Raw genomic sequence first — 24,552 nt, 5'->3', positions numbered from 1 at the left:
TTTTCTTAGCAGCAGATGAAATTCTGGAAATCTAGAGAGAATGGGTGATCCCTGCTCTCACTCCCTGGAACCACTGAAGCTGTCCTGGAGCACCCAGTGGGCACAGACTACTCACCGAGGGCCAGCCTGTCCCCAGCAGAGCAGGAGCAGAGAGTGGTGTCTGCACTGTCCCCTCAGCCTGGTCCTGTGAGGGTGAGGCACTGTGCTCTGGCCACTACCACCACCACCAGGCCCCACCTCCCTGTTGCGTGGGCTCGGGAGCTGAGGGATTGTGGTGGAAACGGGCCAAGGAGCTCCCTGAAACCACCGTAACTGGGAACAGATGACGGCAGAAAATCCCCTTTGCTGCCTTCCCTGCAGAGTGCAGGAGCTGCAGCACAGCTGGAACGTTCCAGGGTTTAACACCACTCCTTCCACAGAAGAGGAGGAGATGCCCTGGGACCTCACCACCTCGAAAGCAACAGATCATGAGCAGACAGGGAGAAGGTGAAGAGTCAGGGTTTCCTAAGAGATTAAAACCTTCCTGTGTTTCTGTAAGCCCTGCTATGCCTCCTGATGGACCAGGGTATGATCCTGCTGGGAAACCTAACAGAGATCAAGAAAGTGGTTTCTCCCCAGGAGAGTTTACTGAGCACAAGGAGCAGAAGGCAGATGTGGGGGACATATTCTGTTTGAAGCAATCTGGTTTGGGCAGGTCTGCAATTTCTAAGATGATTCATGAGGCTTTTGGTGAGGAGGCTCTAGCTGTGGGTCAGAGCAGACACTGCATTAGGAAAGCTTTAGGCATTTGGGCTAGATGGAAAAAAGATCAGTTTGGAAGTGATCTCTGAAGATCACTTCATTCAACTCTTGCTCAAAGCAGGGCTACCCTCAAAGTCATATCAGGCTGCTCTTGGTCTTGTCCAGTTTTAAAAACTTTCAGTGAGAGGATTCCCTCTCTCTGGGGCCCAGTTCCTGTGCTAACCATACTAATGGTTAAACTATTTTTTCCTAATGTCCAGCTGGAATTTTCTTTGTTGTACCTGACATCTCCTATCACTGCTTTGTGCACCTCTGAGCAGAGTTTGTGCCCCATTCAGTGCTGGTGCAGCCTGTGTTCCATGCCCCTGAATGCCTTGCCCTCTCATGAAAGACTATTCAAGATGTCTCCTGTGATGGTGGGACCAAAACAAGACATGGTTTCCCAAATGTGGATTCACAAATGCTTTGTAGAGGAACAACTGCCCTCCTTGACCAGCCAGCAGTGCCCTCACTAAAATGCTGCTCTTCCATGGCCTCAGTGCACAGGAGGCACACTGAGGACTCACACCACTGTTAACAAATCCATTTGTGGTACTGATTGAAAAGAAGACCACACCACCTGTATGGGACCATGCCAAGTTTTGGTTATTGACTACAGATGTGCCACAGTGATGAGATGAAGACAGTGTGGTGGAAAGAGGACAAATGCCTGAGGACAAGGCAATAATCAGGGAGATCAGTGCAGATGAGAGGTCCAGGGCTGCTGTGTGTCCCTTGGCATGTGGCTCACAATGCCCACAGCTGCCCAGCACTCCCATTCAGCACATGGAAGTGAGCACCCAACATGGCTCCATGGCTCCCTGCTTGTGGCTGCACAGCTCCTGCATGGGGCTGGGAGGCTTCCCTGGGGCATGGGAAAGCCACAGATAGAAAGAAAAAGCCCCCTTTGCTTCCCAAAGAGCCCAGAATTTGCTCCCAGCCCAGGGCTGTGCCTGCCTTGCTGGCTGGGTACAGAGGCACATGAATATGCTGGGCTGCCTCCAGCTGGTGCTGGGGTCAGCCACTGCCCTTCAGACAGAGGGACAAAGGGCACCAGCCTGCTTCAAAGTTTGCTCTCTTGGCACTCAGACTTTTTCCAGCCCTGCTGGCATGGCTGAAAGTGCAGAGGGCACAGCAACCTCCTCCCTGCCTTGGCTGGAGTCACGAGCCAACACAGCCCTTGCCCTACTGATGCCTGTGCTCATCCCCTCCCCTTCCTCTGGGCCAAAGGCTGTGCCAGCCCTGGCTCTGCAGGGCAAAGGCACCATGGCCTCCCTGCCCCACCACTCCAGCACCAGAAACACTCCCTGTGCTCCTGCAGGCAATGTTGAGAGCTCACAGACCCACAGGGTGCAGGGAAGCAGTTTCACACCCCTGTCCCTGCAGTCTGCTCCACACTCAGTAATACACCACGGTGAGGGGATGAGCCCGATCCCCAAAACCCTGCAAGGCACCTTTATCCTTTGGTCTGGGAAGGGGCTGGAGAAGTATCTGATTCATTTCCATGCAGGATCAGCAACCCCATAACCACTGCTGATATATATCTGCCCAGTTTCTTTTTAAGGACGCCCTCCTAGGCAAGCTATTTAGATTTTTTATTTTACTTTCAGTTCAAAAAAAGGTGTGATTAATTCTTTGTGGCAATATAAAAGTATTATCTCCTGGATCTGGAGACTGATTCATTGCCTTGCTCTTGGCAGAAAAGCTTTTAGACATTTGGAAGACTACTCACACCCTCCCCTAGTGACACTTCCTCTACAGAACTGGTTTATTTGGTATCTCCTTGGAGATGTTGGTTTTTAACCTTTGCCTGCTCTTAATGCTCACCTGGGAATCCCCACTGGCTCACATATTCCTTGAAATGTCAGGCCCAGCACAGTGTTAATGTTAGGAAGGCCCTGTCTGTAAGCAGAAGAGATGATGACCACTCTCCTACTGTTTCCATTACAAAATGTGTCTGAGGCCACTAATCCAAAAGGAAACTCTTGCTAAAGCACTCCTGAATGCCATGCTTTATACATTGTTCAGGAGCTGACATTTGGGAGCTTCCAAGTTTGCAAGGCTCTCACTGCAGGGGGTAGGAGCTAACAGTGAGCTCAGTTTAACCCTGGCTCCATCCCTTGCCACCTCTGCCAGAGATGTCAGCCTTTGTTCCCTCCCTGACCTGGCATTTGTCATTAAACCATGACCATCCAAATGAAAAGCTGTTTATAAGATACTGAAATGCAGGTGCCCTTGCCTCTTTCACCAAAGCTGTGCCTACACTGGCCACAAGGCTCCAGCCCTCACAGCTGGTACTCAAAGGCAGCTGATGGCAACTCCCAAAACACCTCCTTGTTTTGGGGCACTCTAAGGATGCAGTTTCACCTGATACTCACACATCTCTTAATGGTTTTGCAGCTGAAATTGTGATTCTAAATTAGCTGGATGAATCTAGCTGCCAATTGGCTACTGCAAAAGGAAAGCTCTAGAACCCACTCATAATGTCTCTTTAAAAGTGTCACCTTTCATAAAATTCAGAGATGGGAGAAATTCTCCCTCTTTACACCACCTTCCAAGTGATACACAGACACAGTGTCACACTCATCACAGTTTATTGCTTATGTTCAAACATCTTGTTCTTACTTCAACTGCTGTATTAGAAACAGATACAAAAAAAGGCACTAAAAGGATTTTCTCCATATGATCACAATCCTATAGCTTCAGTCACATTATTTTAAGGTACCTTAAACCACCAGCCTCCAGCTGGGGAGCAGAAGGCAAATATTAGTGCTTAATATCCAGTAAACAGAGGTATTCCTGTGTGTTCCAGCCTACATCATGGAGAATGGCAGGGCTGAGACAGGCTGAAAACTCATCCCCGTTTCCCTCAATAAGGCTGCACAAGCTAATCCACACCAGGCCCTATGGGAGAAACATCAAAGCCTGGCTCAGGGCTTTGCACAGTGTTTGCCTGCAGGGCACAGGGAGGGAGATTGGGCTCTATCAATGGCTTTCCCTGAAAAGTGTAAGAGGGAAAGAGAAAGCAATTGGCAAACCAGTGAAAGTATTTTGTGAAGTATTTTGCATCTGAGAGCTCCCCTGAGTGGGACTGAAAGCACATTTTTAGCAATAAGATGGAATTCTGTAGACAAAAGCTGGTCAAACCTCCACTGTCAGATGATCAAGACTCCTCTTCCTTTCTTCCAGGGGTTGCTACACACTGGGGTAATGATCAACTCTGACTAAGGGAGAGATGGCTTCCACATTGCCAGGAGATGAAACACAAATGGAGAAAGAAACAAACAAAAAAAATCCATTTTTATAAAAGAGAGGAAGCCTAGAATATAGCCTATAATATATATCCCACACACATTGCTCCATTTTGGCCTGAACTACCAGTATGCTTCTACTTTTAGTGCTACTCATTTCCATATTGAAAAGAAGAGCTCCTGAAGGCCACATCTGGTCTTCAAACACACTTAATTATCCTGCCAGCAACCCTTTTCTTTTCAAACACTTCATTGGCAGGCTATCACTTCATATGCAAACTGGAAGTAATTCCAAGCCCAACCACAACTTCAGGTAAACTGGTGCACTGCCTCACCTGCTTACTTAATTCCACATCCTTTGCCTTTTAATAAAGGACACCCACACCTTTTAATTTTCTGGTTTTAGATAGCATCAGAAATAATAAGAGAGAACTTTGGTCCAGGTTAGTCTGTTCACATCTCCTTGACAGATTAAACAAGGACTTCTCACACCAGGAAGCAGCAGAACACACAGGCCTAACTGATGAAGCAAAATGTTACATTTATCTCCTGTATAATGTGCAATTTTGTCTCAGATGGAGTCAGACTGGTACTCTGCAAAGTCAGGAGCAGCAAAAACCGCATGCCCTGCTAGAGAGCTGGACACAGCATTTCTCTTTTAACCCAGTTACACTGCCAGCCATCACTGCCAGTGAGGCAGTGCCAGTGATAACACAGTTGCAGGGCAACAAAATGAGGCATTTTCAATTGGCTGAACACATTCAGCCAGCGAGGGAACACACAGGCAATCATGTGGTCATGAGCAGGGAGGAGAGGGAGCACCAGATAGGAAAGTCTAAACCATGAATGCCCAAATCCAGTAAAAAGCTTTTTTCCACATGGGATTCTGATGTTATCATGACAAACTCCATTCTCTCCCCTCCTGGAGCTTACACAACTAGAAACATGTCCTTGCAGCTTTTGTGACTCAACGAGCTCTGAGCCAGGCTTCTCTCCTTAACTGCATGTTCCAAACTCCTTATTACACTGGAATTTTTCATGTAAATTTAAAGAGAAAAACAAGCTCCTTATCACAGTATCATTAATGGAAAATAATTGTGCTTGCAGTTACAGGGGTTTGGGAGTTAATATGCTGTCCTGCACCAAAGCCCTCAGCTGTGGCCTGCTGGAGCAGTCAGAGTCACTGGCCAACAGTCCCTGGCTCACAGTATCAAAGGAAACAAAGAAAGTGCAGATTTTTTGGGACAGGAGTTGGCACTCACTAGACTGCAGCTCCAGCACCACCAGGACACACACCACAGAGACCATTTACAGGTACCACCATAGTGTGCTCAGTGCCTGCAGGGCATAGGACCCACCAACCAAACCCATCAGAATACTCATCCCCGACTTCAGCCTGCTCTAACTGCAGCTCCTAACCCACCTTAGCCCACTCTAGACAATCTGACTGCAGGGACCTTGGATTAGTGAATAGTGTAAACATGGTTAGTGTAGTCATGAATCATGTACCTATTACAGTTGCCTATGCAGTTATTTCACAACCCTGTATTAAAATAAAGGAATATTTTCTTATCTAGCAGCCAAATTCCAAGTCCTCTTTCAGTTTGTGAAGTATTACTTGGCCTTTTCCTCTCTCCACCCCATCAGTGAGTGTGTCATGGCACTAAACTCATCTGCAAAGGCACAGGGAAGGAAAAGTGGCAGAATTCACTTCTTCAGAGGACAAAATTAATCTTGAGATTATTTTAAGACATGTTCATTCGAAAGTGCTATATGAAGATAAAAATCTGTCAGAGGATCAAAGCTGCAGCCTCATACTATGCAGCTCCTTTTATGTCACTGTTTCAGCTTCAGATGTGGGCTTGCTAATGTGAGAATCCCCACCAGGGAGGAGAGCACACCACAGAAACCAATCACTCCTGGGTTGGTCTTGTAGATTCCCAGCGTATCCAAAGGGCCTGAGAGATCACAGAGGTTCTTCACCAAGTCCAGCAGCAAAGGAGGATTCCTTTTCAGTATCTGAAAGAGCTGGCAGAGAAAACTGTGCAAACCATCGCTCTTCACGCCGTTTAGCTCCTTGCCGTCTTCCTGCCAGACAGAATTCTCCTTGGCCTTTTCTTCCAGCGCAGCTTGTTCCAGCCTCCAGGAGATCTCATACCAATCCCTGGCCAGGTTCATCAGCAGGGAGCAGTAGTAGCACTTGGTGGCCCAGGTGTGCCACTTGGGTTTGTCGAGGTTTGGCTGGAGGCCGACGCTGCGGAGCCAGAGCGCAGCGTCGCACACAAAGTACAGGGCCCGGCTGAGGTGGGAGCCTGTGAGGCACAGGCGAGGCACCACCTCTGGCAGCTCTGCAGCTCTCCTGGCTGCCACCAAGGCGTGCACCACATTGCCCAGCCTGAACACTGCAAGAGAGCCCACAGAGGTTAGCACGGCCCGGCCTCGCGCAGAGCCCAGCCTGTCATGGTTTGCGTGTGTTTGTACAAAACTTGGAGGGCTTTGGGCATTTGTGTGCTTGAGAACTTGCTAGAATTAGTGAGGAAAGGGGTGTAAACATCTCAGTGCTGTGTAAACATCACCAGCCCAGGACATACACACGTCTGGTCAACAGCCAGGACTTGCAGCCTCTCTTGCCACTCTGTTCTTGCACCCCTCTGGACCAATATCACCCTCGGCTCTGCAGGAGTCAGTGCCAGCAAATAAAGAACACAAACAGAGTCTCTAATTTCAGCTGTACATTGCACTGCATTTTGCCTCACTTTGTGGACAGAAGATGTGTCTGCATTAATCCTGTTGCAGCCATGAGATATCGGTGGCCTCTGTGCCTGTGAAAGCTGGTGATTCACGTGCTGAGCACAGGGACCAAAGTCCCTCCTCAGCCATGAATCTGCCACAGGCACACGTAGCTCTTTGTAAACTGTGTGGAGCACTGTATTCCATTTCAAACTACAACATATGGCAAACCTGATTTCACCTGCTGCACCGTTTGGGTTTTGGCCCCTGCATGTTAATACAATATTATTGAAAACACGTTTTACACCCTGCTGTGTTTGGGTTTTGGCCCCTGCATGTTAATACAATATTATTGAAAACACGTTTTACACCCTGCTGCCTTGTCACAGTGACAGATGTTGACAGCACCCAAGCCTGGTGAAACTACAAGAGCCCTGAATTTAGGCCTGGTGTCTATTAGTGATTTATTTAGCAGAAGCAGAATTATGGCTATGCTGAAAAACCAATAGGCCTCCCCACTAGAAATTACCTCTGAAGCTAATGGAATAATAAACAAATCCATGGCAATATGATAGACTAGAATATTTGTCTCGTGTTGCAGTTGTTCCAGGATTGAGCAATTGACAAGTGGGTGCAAGATGAAGCTGAAAACAAGTGATACACACATAGTAACAGTGTAATCATCGTGGATGCAACCATGACACAGAAGGGAGTGATGCAAATGGTCAGGCTGTAAGCATGGAAGGGTATGTCAATTAGTAGGGTAGAAATGCTAAAGAGATTAATATGTTAAGTAGGATATAAAAGCCAGATTGAAGGATGTCCTTCAGAGGTGATCTTGTGGGATGATGATCTTTCAGCACTGGGCTGTCTCAACCCATCAGCTGGAAGGACTAATGAGCATATAGTGAGCCAGCCTTGCCTCATAACCCTGGTCTGTCCTTGAACAGAGGTGACAGTCTGGCCTCTACAGCAGCAACAGCTGACTGTTAACTTGTTTGTTAACTTATTCCTCTCATCCATCCAGCAGTAATTCCAATTGTCTAAATGAAGAGGAGGCTGAGGAAGTTAAAAAAAAAAAAATCTATTTAGCCTTACCTAGCCTGGCAAGCCATGGCAGGGATAAGGTCTATTGACAGTTCTATAAAAATACTAAAAGAGGTTTTGTGGCTCAAGGTAGGTTAACTACAGGAAACACAAGGCCAGGAGCTGTTTTACTGGAAGGAGCAAGTGAAGAAGTTCTTATCCCTCTAGACACTGGGTACTTACTTTTCCGGCCAGAGCTCATGCTAGATTCCAACTGCTTGAGTTTCATTACCAGCTTCTTTTTATCGGCTTTATTCTCTATTAAATAGCTGAGCAACATGCATGTGTACTGAGTGGCTCTGGAAGGGAAAAGACGAGGAGAGGGCGAGACACAGGTGAGACACGGACAATCACAGGATGGCAGCAGCAGGACAGGTTTATTCCACAGACTCAGAACTGTCAGGCTCGGAAGGAGACTATGCAGTACAAACCCCACTGTCAAGGCAGGATCCCCTGGAGCAGGTGACACAGTGACAAGGGAGGTTTGGGATGTCCCCAGACAGGGACGCTCCAGGCTCTCCCAGGGCAGCTGCTCAGCGCTCCGCCACCCGCACTTTATAAAAGTTCCTCCTCACGCTGAGGAGGAGGAAAAAAAACCAAACTTGTGTTTTAGTTTAGGGCCACTGCTCCTCGTCCTGTCGCTGGGCACGGCGGAGGAGGCTCGGTACCATCCCCGGGCAGGGCAGGAGGTGCCCGGGGCCCGCGGCAGGGCCGGGCTGCCTGAGGGGCCGGGCGGGGCGGGCACGGCCGCGAGGCGGCTGACGGTCCCTGGGTCTGTGCCGGGGCTCCCGGGGAGCACGCCTGTCCCCAGACTCACCGGAAGAGCTGGTCGCGGCCCTGACAGCGGTTGGTGAAGCCCACGAAGCCCTCCATGGCTCGGCGGCACGGCGGGAGCAGCGCGGGGGCCGCGGCCGCTCCGCCCGGCCGTGCCCGGGCCCCGCCCCGCCGCGGAATGCTCCGCTGCGCGCCGCGTTCCCGGCCGGGCTGCGGCACCGAGGGGCCGTTACCATGGCAAGGTCAACGACGGAGCAGCGGCGGTGTCACCGCTAAAGGCTTCCCCCGCCCCGGAGCCGCCGGCTGACCTGCGGCGGATCCTCCCGGGAAAGCCAGAGGAACCCGGCACGGCCCCTCGGCCACCGGCACGGCCCCTCGGCCCCCGGCCCCGCTCCGAGGTCAGGTGCGCCCGTGTGCGTATGGCCCCGCTGCAGAGGTGAAGCTCGAAAGCACCCGGTGTCTTGGAAATGAAGTGTATAAAACTCCCAGTGAGAGCACCTGCTTTCAGAGTTAATCGTTGGGATTTTACCCAGGCCGAATAAATCCTGAGTAATTGACGAAGAATAAGATAATATTTTTGGATATTTCTGAATGCTTTGCCATAATTCTTATACATGCTTGTGACAAAGTTTTTGGGCTCTCTTTACCTGCAAATCCCTGTGTGGCTGAGATGCCCAGAGCAGGACAAAAACCCTGGGAAACAGAGGAGAATTGAGCTGTGCAGAGCAGGGTTGCTCTGGCTATCAATACTGGAGGGAAACCCCCTTAGACATCATTAATCAAAATTTCCCCCATTACCTCATGCAAGAAAGTATTGAAGGACTCTTTGTTCTTCTGCATCCAGGGTGGTTCCTGCATCCGTGGTGCGTTTTGCATCTGCAAAGGGAGAACCATGGCAGTGAATAGCCGGCAGCATCCCCTGGAGATTCCCCCACCATCTGGAAAGGACTGGCCAAAGGAAGAGGAGGAAAATTTCTTCCTGCTGGATCCCGATCGAAAGCGTGATGTGCTGCCACAGCCCTTCAGGATGATCCACAAACTGGTGATGCAGGTTTTTGAGAGTGCTGTGGAAATCATTGAAGAAAGGGAGATGCTCCGAGAAGCACAAAAACGAAAGGTCCAGCCCATTAAATGCTTTCCTACAGCTGAATTCCAGGTACAGAGCCAGCATTAACCACCACAGCAGATCTTGTCATTCTTCTGCTCATGACCTTCCCCAGAATGAGCCACCATCTCATTGGCTCAGTTTAAAAGCCTGCAGCTTCCCAGCTTGTCTGGCAGGTTCTGCTTCCCACCCAATCATCACACCTCTCTAGGTATTAAACACTAAATTCACCTTCTGCTTCTCGGGCTGGCTCCACCCTTGTTTGCTGGGGAGAAGGTGATTAGTCAGTGGCACACAAGTGGGCAAGCTCAGCTCTGTGAGCTCTGCTGAATGCTCCAGTGGGAGCAGAATGACAGTGCTGCCTTCCCCATGAGGATGTGGGGGTGTTCAGGAGGACAGTCTGGTATCTGTGATTGCCTGGGGGAGTTCAGCATCCATCACAGCTCTGCACTGGAATGGAAGGGCTCAATGCTCCTGAGTTCTTGGCCTTTAAAGCCCCTTCTGTTTGTGGAAAGGGGAAAGATGGGACAAAACTTTCTCATTCCTAACACAGACCAGTCTCTGTGATAAGAGATGAGAGACCCTCCCTTGCTCTTGTGGGGGAAGAATGTGTCAAAAGGTTTCCCTTGTGGAATAGATCAGCATTTTCTGGTGAAAAGGATGAAAAGGAATACATCATTAACATAGCTGATGAGAATGCAGTTGGGTACACTCATCTTTTCCCTTTTTTGCTAGGTAACTGAAAGAGCCAATTGCCTTGCAGTGTCTGGAAAATACATCTTTGTGGGTCTGTCCGTGGGTCTGGCTGCCTTCAGCAGGTGTGACTTGAAGGATGTCTGTACTTGGGATGCAGCCCAGACAGAGATCTGCGCCATCCATGCCTCGGCTCTGGGCAGTGAGTGCCACGTCCTGCTTGCTGTGGATGAAATGGGTCAGTGTGCCCTGGCTGGGGATGAGCTGTGCTCTGGGGTTGAACTGGCAGTGCCACAGAGCACTGCTGGATCAGGAGCAGCATTAGGGAGGCTGAGAATGTTCCTAGAAAGCCCTGCAGAGAGGGCGTTGGACAGCTAGCAGATTGCAGGGTGGCAGAGTGGCCTTGGGGCCTTGTGATTAGCAGGGCTGTGGGTTTGGTGGCCTTTGGAGCACAGCAGGGGCAGGTGCAGAGCTGAGGGTGAAGCACAGTGAAGTTTAGGAGCATCTTGGGCTGGGCAGAAAGAACTCCTGCTCAGTATGGCCTGCACCTGAACGAGTTTGTTGGTGAATCTGAAAGTTGTCAGCTCTGGTGGAGACACTTCAGACTGGCTTATCCATCTCTGTGCACAACCAAAGGTTTACTGGTGCTTGCATAAGGAAACCAGCAAAAGTTTAGTGCTGGAAAGAGTGGGATGCTGTTCCTTGGGCCCAGAGAGTAATGTAATCCTGCTCACTCTCCTGCACATGTTGTAACAGCCATCTCCCAAGAGCATGGCTAACATTCATTCACTTTCCTCTCCCCCCTCCTGCTGCTTCTGTATTTCTATTTCAGGGCTTGCCTGGCTCTTCTGCTTTCACAAGGAAAGCTTCCTGCTCATTAAAACCCTGAATGAAGTGGTAAGTGCTGAGCTAATTCCATGCACAGGCTGGGAAGTAATCAATCATGAGGAGCACCAGTTGCCCTCAGAAATTTATTCATAGGCAGTAGTGCTCCAAGACTGCTGCCCAATATTTACTTTTGTTCTTCCAGCAGTCTAGCTGGCCTTCAGCCTGTTGAGAATGGTGTGAGAGCTCTCTGAATCAGTGACCTGGCTTTGATCAGCCTGTTTTTCCTTGGCAGGAGGACATCAGCCAGCGAAGCCCTTGTGTGGAGGTGGTGCTGTCCCGAGGAGGTGATTATGCAGGAATCCTGCTGCAAGGCAAGTGCAGCAACACGCTGTGTTTGGAGACTCTTGTGTTCCAACACAGGGGCAGCAGCAATGTTTTTAGAATGCTGCAAGTGGTCTGGGTAGCCAGGGATCCTGTTTTAATCCTCCCAGTTCCTCCTCTGGCTTAAGGAGCAAGCAGCCCCTGCCACTCCCTGTCCCTTCCAAAACGCTTGGTGTGCACAGGGCTGATCCCAAAAGTGAGCTGTCTGGAGCTGGTCACTGCAGTCCCCAGCTCTCAGTGAAAGCAATTTTCCTCTCTCCAGAAGTACCAAACTCAGATCTTCCTCTGCTTTGCTATGGCTCTCTTTTACATGGGAAGAATTTTTTCTGCAGATACAGGCCAGAGAGCAAAGAGAACCTCTAAAAACACTCCAAGAAACTCCTTGTTACCATGTTCTTCTGTTTCATGGCAGCTGAATCCGTGGCAGGCAGGTTTTCTGGACCTGTGTTTGATGGGATCTGCCTGGACACATGCTGAGAATGAGACATGTAGCAGAGAATTAATGTGAGACCATGCCTCACTTTCTACTTTCTACTCCATTACTCAGAGGCTACAAGTCAGGTTCTTGACTGAGTAGCTTAATGGAATTTCTTTGATGGGTGTGGGACCTTGAGGATTGAGCTGGAGGCTGAGATGTCAGTCTCAATCAAGCATGTCAAGCCTTAAGTGAGAGGAGAGGAGGGCTGCATGCAGTTCACAGAGATTTTATATTTCAAAAAATACACTGATCATTTTATAAAGGATAAAAGATAACAGAGGTTGCTTGCCTGAAAGACCTTTCCTCCTCATTTCCAATTGCTTAACATGGTTTCCCCATGCAGACAGCACAGAAGCTTGGCTGGAGATCTACCAATTGCCTAAGGACTCCTGGCTGACAGAGATGGAAGAGAACTCAGGAGCTGCAGAAGAGCTGGCTTGGAGTGAGAGGAGGTCGAGCTCCTCATCTGTGGTATAAAACAGTTCCATCTTCCTCTGTGATGTTTTTTTAAGACCTTTTTGCCCGCAGCTCTTCCCCCAAGCCTTGCTGCTGCAGACAGAGACAGCCTGACCCAGCCTGAACCCTCGTGCTGGCCCAAGGGGATGGGGTGTGGGTGTGTGTGTGTGTCTGCAGCTGCTGCAGCTGCCCATCCCACATTTCATAAGCCTTTGTGCCATTGGGAGGTGTTTACTCTCCCAAGACAGGCTTTCCAAAGAGATTCCCTTGGTCCCAGGGCTTGTGTTCCTGCTGCCCCTCCCTGAAACTGGCAGCTCATTTCTCAGCAGCATTGCTCCATCTGAGGGGGCCCTGGGTAAGGGCATTCCCACAGGGCTTCTCCCTTGTGTTACTGGGGGAAGGAGGAGTGGGAACCAGGCAGGATGCCTCTGTTTGGGAGTCTGAAGCAAGGTTTGTGTTTTAGATTCCATACAAGAAGAGCCTGGTGGGGTCCCAGCCTCACCCACCTGAGCAGGGCAGAGTCTCTGCCTGTGTGCACTAATCACAGTCAGCTCTGTTCTTTGGCAGAAAACTGAGGGGCTGCACAGACACAGCTCTGCAGAGATGGTCACTGGCCTCAGGGACTGTCCTGAGCTGCCATGGGGAATTTTAAGTGCTGGGTCAGTGCTTAACCCTCCCCCTTATCACTTTCACCCTGCAGGATTTCACCTCTCAGCACACAGACATCTCCTTCCCAGCACCCTGAGCTAACCCTCTGTTATAGCAGCCTCCCAACTCTTTCCTCTTTCCTCTTCCTTCAGCAAAGAATTTCCTGGACATTTAAGAGGGAACTGCTTCTCAGCCTTGTCCTCAGGGCAAACACCCTGCTTAACTTAGTGAAGCCAAAACCAAACACTCAAGCATTCTCTCTTTGCTGATTCTGTGCAAACTATCCAAGTTCCTGCCCCTTCCTGCTCAGACTGGCTGATTATTAAGCCAGACCTTTTCTGTTTAGCCCAGTGTGAATGTGTGTGGGATGATGTGATGGGCACACACTGGTGTTGGCCCCCTGTTACAATTTTCTGTTCCCAGCCAAGCATATATGTGACTTCCTCCAGTCCTGGGCTCTGTGAAGTAAAATCTGGTTCTTGCTTTCAGGAAACACCCTTCAACCTTTAGTCCTGCTTATTTTTTTTTGTTTGTTTTAATTTTTATTTTTTCCCTTTTATTTTCTGAGCATTGCTGTGACTCACACAGGCCTGTGCTGCAACAGGAATATTTGAGAGATGGCACAAAGACAGGAGTCTGGGCAGGACATCCTTGCAATGCAATTGAGAAAGTAGTGATGCCCTGAAGCTTCTGTGTTTTGGCCTGAAGAATGAGCCCAAACCCAGTATCTCCCAGACAGTGCCAGCCATCCTTTGCATACACAAAGGAGTTTTCCCTAAATTCTTTAGGAAGCACTTGATTCCCATGAACAGGTGAAAACTCATCAGTGTAGCACACACCACAGTTCTCAGGTGGGCACTTTTCTGTTGCAGGAGCTTCCTGTGCCTGCAATCCAAAATGATATAAAGCTGGATCCCCCAGAGCTGCTGCTGACAGTGAGGCCACCCAAACCCATTACAGGTCAGGACTGAGTCTGTGTGTGCAGCCTAGTTCAGGGGGCAAAGGCAGCATGGCCTCTGTAAACACAGAACAGGTCAGAAAGTCTCAGTAACACGATCCCTGGTCCTTTCCTGACCTGTCTAGTTACATGTGATCCTGTAGTGGGAGCTGCTTCCTCCCAGACCATCTCACCTGTCACCTTTGCCAGCACAAAGTGCTTTGGAGTGTCTCAGATGGGTGTCACTGGAGAGGGAGGAGGCTGCTTCCTAGATCTAGCAGCACTCCTGTTCATCACTCTGAGCCCTGGAGTTATAGAGAAATGCCAAGGATGAGGAGGGGGCAGGCTTTATGTTGGAAGATGCCACAGAGAGGCAAGGTGAGTAGGGTCCTCAGAAGTCTTGCCCTAATCCCTGCATTCAAATACTGGAAAATGAACTTGTGATAGGCAAAGTCCCATACGTGATAAAGTGTTTTCTGCCTCAAGACCATGCCATCCCCAAATGCCTTCATGCTGTTTGCTTCATGGTTTCTGCTTCTCCAGGACTGTGCTTTTTCCCTTTGTGTTCCCAACCCAGGCACTAGTTTTAAAGGCCCTTTGGATGCCTTGAAAGAAGTGGGTGATGGCAGCACGCTTGGCTTGGGGTACAACCACCTCATCAAGGATTCCCAGTGGGAGCTGCAGGAAGCAATCTTCTGTAGCACTTACCAGGAGTATCTGGAGGCTGAGGGTGTGACCAAGGAGGAGATCCCCAGGTGAGTGGCATCACCAGCCAGGATTCAGTCCATGAGTCACCCACACAGGGCACTGGGCTGTGTAGATGGAGGCCTCTGTCTTGGCTTTGCTTCCTTCATCCCAAGGCTTCAGGGCAGGGGGCTGGAGCCGTTCCAGGTCTTGTCATAGTGCTGTCTACTTATCAAAGCCTTTCTTTTACATATATCTCTTCCTTTTTTCAGATATGCTACCTTTCATTTCCTCCTTCCTAGTCGGATCCTGATGGGACCAGAAATGGAAGTAGAGCCAGGTAATCCAAATGGACAAAAAGCTGTTAATCTGTGGAGCACAGTCATTGCATGACATTGAGCTCCAGTGAGAGCTCAGTGGGCCTGGCTTGCATCCACTCTAAGTTCCATCTCCAAGGATGTAAATCTGGGTAAAACTGTCAGCTCTAGGACTTATAAGTCAGTTACAGGCATGGAGTAAAAAAAACCTTATCTTTATATTTTAAATGAATTCCACAACCTTCTCCCTGAAAAAAAAAAACAAACAAAAAACAAACCCAAATCAAAACAAAATGAAAAAATGAAAAAGGAGGCATATAGTCAAGATTAAAAAAAACCCAACCAAACAAACCAAAAACCAACAAAGGGAGAGTTTGTTCTGGTTTAGTTTCTGTGTGAGCAGAATTTCTATCAGGAGTAGCATGAAAGCTCTAATGAAAGCTTTCTAATGGTGTTTTGGTGTCCTGGATTGTTCCTTTCTTTGTCCCCAGTCTTCTTCTCTTTTTGCCATCCCCTTCTCTGTACCAGATATTCCAGTTGGCATTGGTGTGCATTGGTATGGAAACCACAATTTCTGCTTGTACTTACTCAACCCTTCACTCAAGGACAAAGCAGGTAAGAAAGTTTTGCTTTCTCTAGCAGAGCACTCTGTGGGGAGTGGTAGTGTTCTGTGACCAGGGGCTCTCACTCTGCCAGGTCTTCATGATTCAGGAAAATGAGGAATTGGCAGGAAAGCTGACTCGTATCTTGTGGCTTAGGCTGGTATTTGGGTTGTGGGGCTCTGTGTTGCACAGACTGGCAGTGTTTTTATGAAGCCACTCTGGCAGGAGGCAGCATAATGGTGCATGTTTGATGAGAAAAATGGATGCTAGTACAATGTGAGAGAATGTTCTGCACCTTCTTACAGTTGTCTCTCTTCATGCCATTCTGTTTAGGCTCTGATCTGAAACCTGATGTTGTGTGGCCATGTGCAGCTCCAATTGCATGCTCAGCTGTCAGTTCCTGCTCCAGGTACCTGGCACTGGCAGGTGAAGATGCAACAATAACTATTTGGGATAAGCACCTAGGTGAGCCTGCCCTTTGGGATTGTGTATTTGGATCACTGTGGGTATATTGCACCTTTGCCTAGGAGTTTGAAGTTCAGACTTAGTGTGAATAAAGGGCTGGTGGTGAGTTTACAAGGAAATCTGAAAATAGTTTTGATTCAGTCATCTATTGGATGCTTGGCCAGCACGACTGCCCTGGCCCCTGCAGAACCATCCCCATGCAGGGCAATGCAGGGGCTGGAACTGCTGCAGCAAGGACTGATCAGTCCTGCCCTGAGGCTTGAGACAGTGCCAGTCACTGCTTTGCCCCTGCACTCTAAGGTCACTTTTGAGACTGTTGTGGCACCACAGTTCAGGCTGCCGTCAGTGCTAGTGTCATCCTGCCATGATGCAGGCACTCTCCTGGCACAAGAATCTTCTTCTGCCATCTGCTTGTTCTCCCTCTGAGTGGGCCACATTCCAAACTAAGCTTTGCTTGGATAAATGACCAGTTCCTTTTTTCTCCCTCCCTTCCTCAGGATACCCACTGTCTGTGACTGCCATTCTAGAGGAACGTTTCATCCGTAGCATTCACTTTCTGTATGGTTCTGCCAGTGATGAGACACATGGTGCAGATCCTGTCTATTGTGCTGCAGATCCTGTCTGTGCCATCATACAGCTCCTAGTGCTGTGTACAGACAGCTCTTTCTATTTGGTGAGAGCACCCAAGGCTGGCAAGTCCAGCATCACACTCCTGGCAGACAGGTGAGGCAGACTCATGGTTTTAGTGGTCCAGTCTGACAGGGAACCCCAGATTTCTGTGGAGTAGAGAACTTCCTGCTGTTTTCACCCAGATGGCTCTGCCATGCTGCTGTCAGCAGCAAGTGTGGTTTTGCTAGTGCTAAAATTCAATGGTTTGCCAGATTTTGGGGTGTTTCTGGGTTCTTCTGTGCACCAGAACACAAATACTTCTAGCACAACTCCAGGGCTGATGCTGAACTATTTGTGTCTCTGCTGGATACCCAGGGGAATTTTTTCTTCCCTCTTCTGCCCTTAACAGAACACCATCCCCTAAAAGTCAGAGTAAACATTTATTGCCATCTTTCTATCATTTTTGTGTTCACTTATCCCCCTGCTCTGAAGACTCTGGGTTCATGCCTGCCTGGCAGGCAGGGATTTGTATGTCCAATGTAGTTCCCAGGCAGGTTTGCACAGGGATGGGCCCCAGGGGTTCCTGCCCAGGAGGAGACAGGCTTTGTCTCTATAGGGAAGGGGTCTGGCAGGGACTATTTGACAGTCAGTGTGCCACAAATTGCCACTGTCATAATCACAGCCTCCCAGTACATGCCAGGTACATGCAACAGCAGCATAAACCTGTCTCTCTCACAGGCCTGAAAATCCAAATCTTACTGTCAGTGCAGTGATGCCTGTCCTGGCCTTCCCCAGTGCAGTGAGTATTACTGCCAGCTCTCTTAACTCTGGGTGGGAACTCATGTCCAGCTGTGCTGGGACCTTGTTTCCAGCAAGGGCAGTAACTGGGTACCTAGAGATAATGAGCAGGGCAATCAGAGCCTCACATCCTTTCCAGCTTCCAAATATTTTTGGTGTGAAGACTTCCTGCACCAGCTCCAAGTCTGTGTGTAGCTGGTAATGCTCAAAGGATTTCTCTTCCATGATCTTACTCTGTACCCCTGGCACTTGCTCCCTCTAACTGGCCACTGAGGTGCACACAGACAGGTGAAGGTTGGGAGGGTTCAGCCATGAAGCCTCAGGCATCAGGGTCAAATATGAGGGGGCATCCTGGGGAGGAAGGTACAAACACAACCTGACAAGTGGCCTCAGAAAGTTTGCAGGCATGGGGAGGAAAGGACTGATAGCCACTCACCATAGCAGTCCTGCAGAAGGCTGGATCCACCTCATTTCTAATGTGCCCTGTTGCCCTTTTCCAATCCAAACCTCCAGCAGTTTTGGTCCAAGTTCCCTGCAAGGGCTGTTCTTCATCTCTGTCACCCTATGACCATTGGGCAGGCAAAGAAAACAGCATCATAGTTGGGGATGTGAAGTCTTGGATGTCGCCTCAAGTCCTTTATACTGAAAATGTTTTTCACTTGTTTTACACCTACTTGTCAATTTTGCTGCTTCAGGTGCTGATCTTCTGCTGGGATGGCACAGTGTCCCTGATGAACACTGACACATCACAGACTGTTTACTGCTTCTGCACCCCACCTTCTCATGCTGTAGCACCTGCCTGGCAGCCAGTGTTCACAGTGGATAGTGCCAACTGCTGCTTGCTGCTCCGAGGTGGGTGACACCTCAGGGTGGTCATAGGTACACCATCACTGGGTGCTTTCAGCTGTGCACTGGTCCATGATTGTTCTTGTTGGGAGATTCCTGAACAGTAGCTCACTGTTCTTGTCTCTGTCTAGGAGATGAGCACCAGCATGTGGATGAATTTTTCCAGACCAAAGCAACTCACAGCACCATCTTCCTTTTTGACTTCAACTCCTACCCACTGAAGGAGGCTTTCCCAAAGAAACCAGATTTGCATCTCAAGCCCATGCAGGAACTGCAGTGGATTGAGAGATGTAACATTTTCTTACGTGATAGGTTTCGCTTTCTGCCTGAGAGGTAAGTGCACCTTACCTGCATTATTGTCAGCTGTGGTGCTGCTGAGTTCATGCAAGGGCTCACCCTGGAGCTTCTGGGTTGTTCTGTGTGCTGTGAGAGATTTGTGTCTGAGAAAGGTTGGTGTTCAGGCAGCTGGATTCCTGACAGCCACCCAGAACCCTTCCTCCTCTCCCTTCTGTCCTTGCTAGAACAGGTTCAGCTGTAAGTCAGGATGCGAGTTCTGATGTGATTTTGTGCAGCACAGTTTGTACAGGCTTGCCAGGGAGTATGATCCTCACGTGTTTGTGTCCTCCTTTAGACCCCACAGCCAGGCAGAGCTGGGATCTGTTTGTGCCTCTCTCACCCCCGCATTCCCGGGTCCATGTGATGTTTAAGTGGTTTGTGTTGGGAGTTCCTCGGTTGGAGGAGGTCCCCACAGCCTCGGGGCTGGAGCATCGCGCCGCTGCCGTCATTAGATGGCACTGTGACATCTCTTTTTGGGCACCTTTGCCTTGAATTCTGCTGGGAACCTGGAGCTAGACCTGTGTCAGTATTTTGTATCTTTTCACTACGCTTTAATTTTCCAATTCGAAACGAAACAGGTGCGACATTGTAGCACATATTTATTACCTGGTAGCCTTCCCTAATTCCTTGTCTCCAGGGTGAATGCTGGAGTTGTCTGGCTAGTTAAGTGCTAGTTAAGTGCAGAAAAGTTCCAACCTATGCTATCAGCCAGAAGTTGTGTCCCTCCTTCTCAAAGTCCTGGAGAGGAGACTCTTGTCTGCCTTACACCACAGAACTGGGGAGTCCCCACCTCCAGGGATATCTTGCTCCCTGGGAACTGAGAGCTGAAGCCAGAGCTGTGCAAATACAACTGCACTGGGACCTGTGTCCACAGAGATCTAGAGACAACAGAAATTCAGAGGTCCTTGCTGTCAGGAGCAGTGAACTTGACTATTGATTGGCATGAGGGAATCACTGAGATTTTTGGGCACAGGGAGTAGAACTGCTTAACCAGTAGTGAGCCCCAGTGGCCCTTGGGGATGTTGTCTGAGCACTGGGGGAATGTCAGGGACTGGTTTTGTTTTAACCACCCTTTCCACACCTTTGTAGGCAGGAGGTACTGCTGGAAATGGAAAACCAGGAATACTGGGATTGTCTGCAGGCACGGGCAGCTGCCATGGACAAGGAGAGAGAGAAAGTGAAGGGAGAGAAGAAGCAGTAGCCAGCCTTGGATCCTGAGGGCCAGGCTCATGATCCAGCACTGATATTTTGATAGACGCTCTATTGCAATCATCTCTCTCCCAGAGATGTGGAGCATCAGAGCAATCTGGTATGTCACAATAATAGGGTGCACCTTAATAAAGCCTTTCCTCCATTAAAAGTCTCTTGCTTTTCACAGGATTAGCATTTTGTCAGACTCTGATTTTCTGTCCTTGTGTTGCTGGAGCTCACCAGTGGGTGTTGTCTTCTGTTCCTACCCACATGGACAGCCATCAACATCCTTGTGCTTAACCAGAAACCTTGTCCTATCAAAGGAGGCAGCAAATTGGCTGTGGAGGTGTCTTCCCTCAAAGCATGGCAGTGCTAAGCAGCAGTGACACTGCAGAGTGTGACAGGCCTGGCAGAGGATGTTCTGCAGTTGTTTCTCTTGACTTCAAAGCAGTTTTGGGATAAGACTGCTTAGGAATTGCAGCCTGGGAGGCCCATGAAAAAGCTTCAGTCTTTTTACAACTGATCATGCTTCTGGATGACTGCCTAACCCACAAAGAATCTGACAAATCTCCCAGGAACAGCTCCAGTCTGTGCGCACAGGGAACATCTTTTTGTCCTCCCAGGTCTCCCTCTAGTGCCCCCCACAAAGGTTCAGGAGAGCATCAATGCAGGGTTGCCAGGAATTCAGCACAGACTGTGCTGTGTAGATGCTCTCATGCCAAGGTCCCATTTCAGTTTTTCATAGCAAGTTGTCTTGTTTTGGGCTGAGTTTTGATGAGATGTTTCAGCTCATCCTCTGGAAATGAATCAGTCGGCCAAGCTGTTGGGGAGGTAGGAAAAGGGAGAAGCATTCCATTTGTTTCACAGCCTCAGATGCCTGGCTTTGCTCTGGAGAAGGACAAGCTATTTGAATTAAACCTTCCTGTTTGCTACCTTTGTGAAGGCTCTGAGGCCTGTAGTAAAAGCTTTTGTGCTGTCATTTTCCATCTGCCACAGATTATAGCTTCACAGCTCATCTGATTGTCACGGATATTGGGCCTGGGCTGTGTGAGCTCTTGCCATCTGCCTCAGTGCAAAGCTGGGAGGGTGAGCCCACACCACCCTCAGTGCCTGTTTAAACCCAGCCACCTGGGTCAGCACTGAGTGAACAAGGAGCACTCCTTGATCCTTCCTTCTGTTCTTGCTGTGGTGGCCATAGAGCTTAATTATTTTGTTTCTATGGTACTTTCAGAAACAACAGACCTTCTGCCATAGCCAGGCATTGGGGATTACTCAGGGCAGGAATTCCTATTCCTACATTGCTTCCCATGCTGCAGAAAGCCAGCACAACAAATACATGGCCCCTTGAGCAGCACTGTGGGTCTAGTTCTTGCTATTTGTGCACATATAAAGGGCCTGGGGATCTGTGCCATTAATCCTGCCCCATCTGCTTTTCATCCAGAAGAGGAGCAGGGCTTACCTGGCATCAGAAGAGGCAGGACAGGATCTGCTGAACAGTTAGATGTGTACTGTGCATCCACCAGTTTGTGTGTATTCCTCTCAAGATGTACTTGTTTGTTTGCAGTTAGAATTTGCTCTAAGATTCTAATCATGTGCTTGGCCAAGATAACTAGGAGCTGGCAGGCTCCACAGAGAAAGGAAAACAACAAGCAGCTGCAGGAGGCTGATGAAGAGTCTTTGTTTTAACTCATGATTTCAGCAGGGGACCATTTGTTTCCTGCTTCTTTGAGGGATACAGAAAAATTGACATGCTCAGTGTGTTGACATGTGTGTGTTAGTGATGGAGCTCTGTGCTGAGCTCCACAGCATGTTCTGGAGACAAGCACAGGCACCCGATTGCTCCTTCAAACAAAATGCCCTTGGCAGCCACGCTTCTATTCCTGGTCACTATGAGCCCTAGGCAGCTGTGGGTCTGCTCCAATTTCAGCTGTTCTGCTGCTGGAAACTACAGAAAGGCCTTGAGTAGTATCATATATGTGTATCTTACCATCAAAATATGAAATTGTGAATTCTGGCTGGGCCAGCTCCTAGCTCAGTGCCAAGTTCAGTGAACTCAGAGGTGCTCACGGTATAATAGGAGCAATTTGGCTCTGTATTTTGAAAAAGCAAGAGACAGTTAAAAGATCAGTTGGTGGCTGGAGAAGGCTGCAAGGGAGGAAGAGGAGCTCAGATCCACAGGGAGGCGCCCGAGCAGCATCATTCAGCAGGGACAGGTCGGAGATGGTTTCGCTACGCGAGAAGGGAGACAAGGCTGTCGTTTAATCTCGCCAAATTATCTGCTGCTCTCTGCAAGAAGCCAAATGTCATCTTACTTCTTTGCATACTTGTACTGTGAAGGCAGGGGAAATCAGAGGTTGATCTGATCTGATTCCCCTGCTCCTGGGGCCAGCAAAAGTTTGGGCTGTTTGGGTAAGGCACATCTGTGTCTGTTGGAAGGAGTGTGGCCCTCGGAAGAGCTGAAGTGCTGTGTGCTCTGGGATCTGCCCTCCTTCTTGCCTGTGTTGCCAATTTTAGTGCAACAATCCACGTATCCTGTAGTGTCTCAGCACACAAACCTGAAGCCATTCTGAGGAAGAAGATGAAAAGACTTCTGTGTCCTACCTGGGGGAAATAAAGTCCCTGCAGGGATATGGAATATGCAGTGATGCCTGGGGCAGGACAGTCCCAGGAAGTGTTTGCTTGGCTTGCTCTGGAAGTAGCAAGGGAAGGTCAAGCTGCCTCCCCTGCTCTATTAATTTGTGTCTAGATATAGGTAGACTATGTACTGCATCCCATTCCCAATTTCTGAAATAGCTCTCATTGTCCAAACTAGTGTCGCCTCATTACCTCTAATGCCAGTTCCCTGTACCAGGGTGCAGTTTCTCATCATCCTCTGAGCCCAGGCTGTTGCTGTTGGATTGTGCTCTTCAGCCAAGCCATGCAGATCCACTCTTTTAATCTTCCCTAATGCATTGTGCCAGGCACCTCAGTCTGGTTTAATTCTGGGCTTCTGCAAAACCTCCCAGTTTGTCCCTGTTTCTGTTCCAGTTTGATGGTGTACAGTGCCTCTTGTGCTGGTCTGTCTAGGACCTTGTGCATATTCACATGTGGTCTCACATGGGGAGCCAGGTTCTGCTGGCCTTGATAGCAGATTTTGCAAGAGCAGGACAATTGGCTGGGATGAGAAATGAGCCATGTTTTTGAGGCCGAGATACAGGATGAGGTTGGCTGAGCTTAGCTGAGGGTGCTGCAGAGATAAGAGGTTTGCACGGTGACGGGGGTGATGCTGTGTTCTGGCTCTTGGCCCGTGGGTTTACAGGCACTCCATGCAGCTCAAGGCAGACAGTGCTCTGAGGAGCTCACACCCTGCACAAGCCAAATGCTGGGCCTGGGGTGAGGAGGAGCAGACTGGTTGTGCTGTCGGGGGGACTTGTCCTGGCAGGAGCCGGGTGCTCACGTGGCACACCTCTGTGCAGGGCCAGCCCCAGGAAAGTCCATGGTCTAAGAGAAGGGGAAGGAGAATGACTCATGTCACTGCAGGGCTGCAGATCAGACAGGAGGGAAATGTACAGTGTCTGAGTAGTGAATTGGCTGTGCTGCCAAGTTTGAAACACTTCCACTGCCTCAAGCCTGTCAGACTAAACAGCTTGTTTTGTTAAAAGCTTCAGATCACCCGGCTTGGGCAAACTGCAGCTCTTCTGCATGTGAAGGCCTGGATTGTCAGAGGGAGAGGGGATAAATTTGTGTTGTTGAGAGGGTGTTCATAGGAAAAGCAGATGTGTAGGGGGAAAACAACAAGTCCTGCACTGAGCAATGAGGAACATGCGCTAATTAGGCAAGGAAGAGGAACCTGCTAGGTTGCAATCCTGACCTAACAACCAATTATGGGATAATATAGCACAGTAATACAGGGTAAACACTAAATGAAGGATGCTTCTGCATCAATTCCTTCTTGAAACACAGCCATCATTTAAAAACATCCGGCATCCTAATTTTGAAGTGCCCATGGCTGATGCCAGCACAGCCTGTGGTCAGTTGTCACAGCTGTTAAACTACCTGTGCTGTTTTAATTTGCACCCTGTTTCTGGTCTGAATAGGTCACACTCCAGCCTCCAGCTTGCTGGGTCTCTGGGAGATGGAAGAGCCCACCAGGAAAAAGTGTGGGATTTGTGGAGGGACTTAGAAGCCATGTGTGTGTGTGTGTAAAGCAGATGTAGGGGACTAAACAGCTCCAGTGTCCATGGAGGACCTTAGCAGTGGGTTCAGGTTAGAGATGAGGGGAAATTTGCACTGGCTGTGGAGGCAACATAAGTGCAGATTTCTGGAGAGTCATGCAGCATCTATCAGTGGAGGGATTCTCCTGGCCTGGGAGATTCAGTAGGACAGAGGGTACTCTTGAATTCTTTCTTGCCCAGATTCTCTGTGATTCTCAGTTTCTAGAAATGAAAGGCACTGTGTTCCTGAAGTGTTTCCCACACATTCTGCATTTGGGTCCTTTCTCTCTTTGAAGGCTATAACATAGAGAAGGAAATGAGAAAAGCATTTCACACAATTCCTGGGACAGTGCAGAGAGGCACC

General features: G+C 49.2%; 2 protein-coding genes across 2 annotated transcripts; one reads left to right on the top strand and one right to left on the bottom strand.

Moving 5' to 3' along the window:
* Positions 1-3,357: 3,357 nt before the first annotated feature.
* Positions 3,358-8,765, bottom strand: PEX11A (peroxisomal biogenesis factor 11 alpha). Its single transcript, XM_066558963.1, has 3 exons — positions 8,665-8,765; positions 8,031-8,146; positions 3,358-6,433 (listed from the first exon to the last, which is right to left on the bottom strand). The coding sequence occupies exons 1-3, from the start codon at positions 8,718-8,720 to the stop codon at positions 5,868-5,870; spliced, it is 738 nt and encodes a 245-aa protein (XP_066415060.1). The 5' UTR covers positions 8,721-8,765; the 3' UTR covers positions 3,358-5,867.
* Positions 8,766-9,302: 537 nt separating this feature from the next.
* WDR93 (WD repeat domain 93) lies at positions 9,303-20,150 on the top strand. Its single transcript, XM_066558964.1, has 15 exons — positions 9,303-9,777; positions 10,462-10,657; positions 11,252-11,316; positions 11,540-11,622; positions 12,454-12,577; positions 14,083-14,170; positions 14,725-14,902; positions 15,104-15,171; positions 15,677-15,763; positions 16,084-16,215; positions 16,713-16,938; positions 17,563-17,623; positions 18,318-18,474; positions 18,600-18,801; positions 19,894-20,150. Exons 1-15 carry the CDS (start codon positions 9,514-9,516, stop codon positions 20,003-20,005), a joined length of 2,043 nt encoding a protein of 680 aa, XP_066415061.1. The 5' UTR covers positions 9,303-9,513; the 3' UTR covers positions 20,006-20,150.
* Positions 20,151-24,552: the final 4,402 nt, after the last annotated feature.

The sequence above is a fragment of the Molothrus aeneus genome, chromosome 13, assembly GCF_037042795.1.
Source record: "Molothrus aeneus isolate 106 chromosome 13, BPBGC_Maene_1.0, whole genome shotgun sequence".
NCBI lineage: Eukaryota > Metazoa > Chordata > Aves > Passeriformes > Icteridae > Molothrus > Molothrus aeneus.
Note: the sequence above shows the minus strand (reverse complement) of the source record. Positions and strands in the feature narration are given on the sequence as shown.

Excerpts from the sequence above, each read along its gene's own strand:
- PEX11A (XM_066558963.1), bottom strand. The coding sequence starts at position 8,720 with ATGGAGGGCTTCGTGGGCTTCACCAACCGCTGTCAGGGCCGCGACCAG. Across the intron at positions 8,147-8,664 it reads GGCCGCGACCAGCTCTTCCG|AGCCACTCAGTACACATGCA; the intron begins GTGAGTCTGGGG and ends TTTCCCTTCCAG. Across the intron at positions 6,434-8,030 it reads CATGAGCTCTGGCCGGAAAA|TGTTCAGGCTGGGCAATGTG; the intron begins GTAAGTACCCAG and ends GCTCTCTTGCAG.
- WDR93 (XM_066558964.1), top strand. The coding sequence starts at position 9,514 with ATGGCAGTGAATAGCCGGCAGCATCCCCTGGAGATTCCCCCACCATCT. Across the intron at positions 10,658-11,251 it reads GCTTGCTGTGGATGAAATGG|GGCTTGCCTGGCTCTTCTGC; the intron begins GTCAGTGTGCCC and ends TTTCTATTTCAG. Across the intron at positions 18,475-18,599 it reads CTGCTGCTTGCTGCTCCGAG|GAGATGAGCACCAGCATGTG; the intron begins GTGGGTGACACC and ends GTCTCTGTCTAG.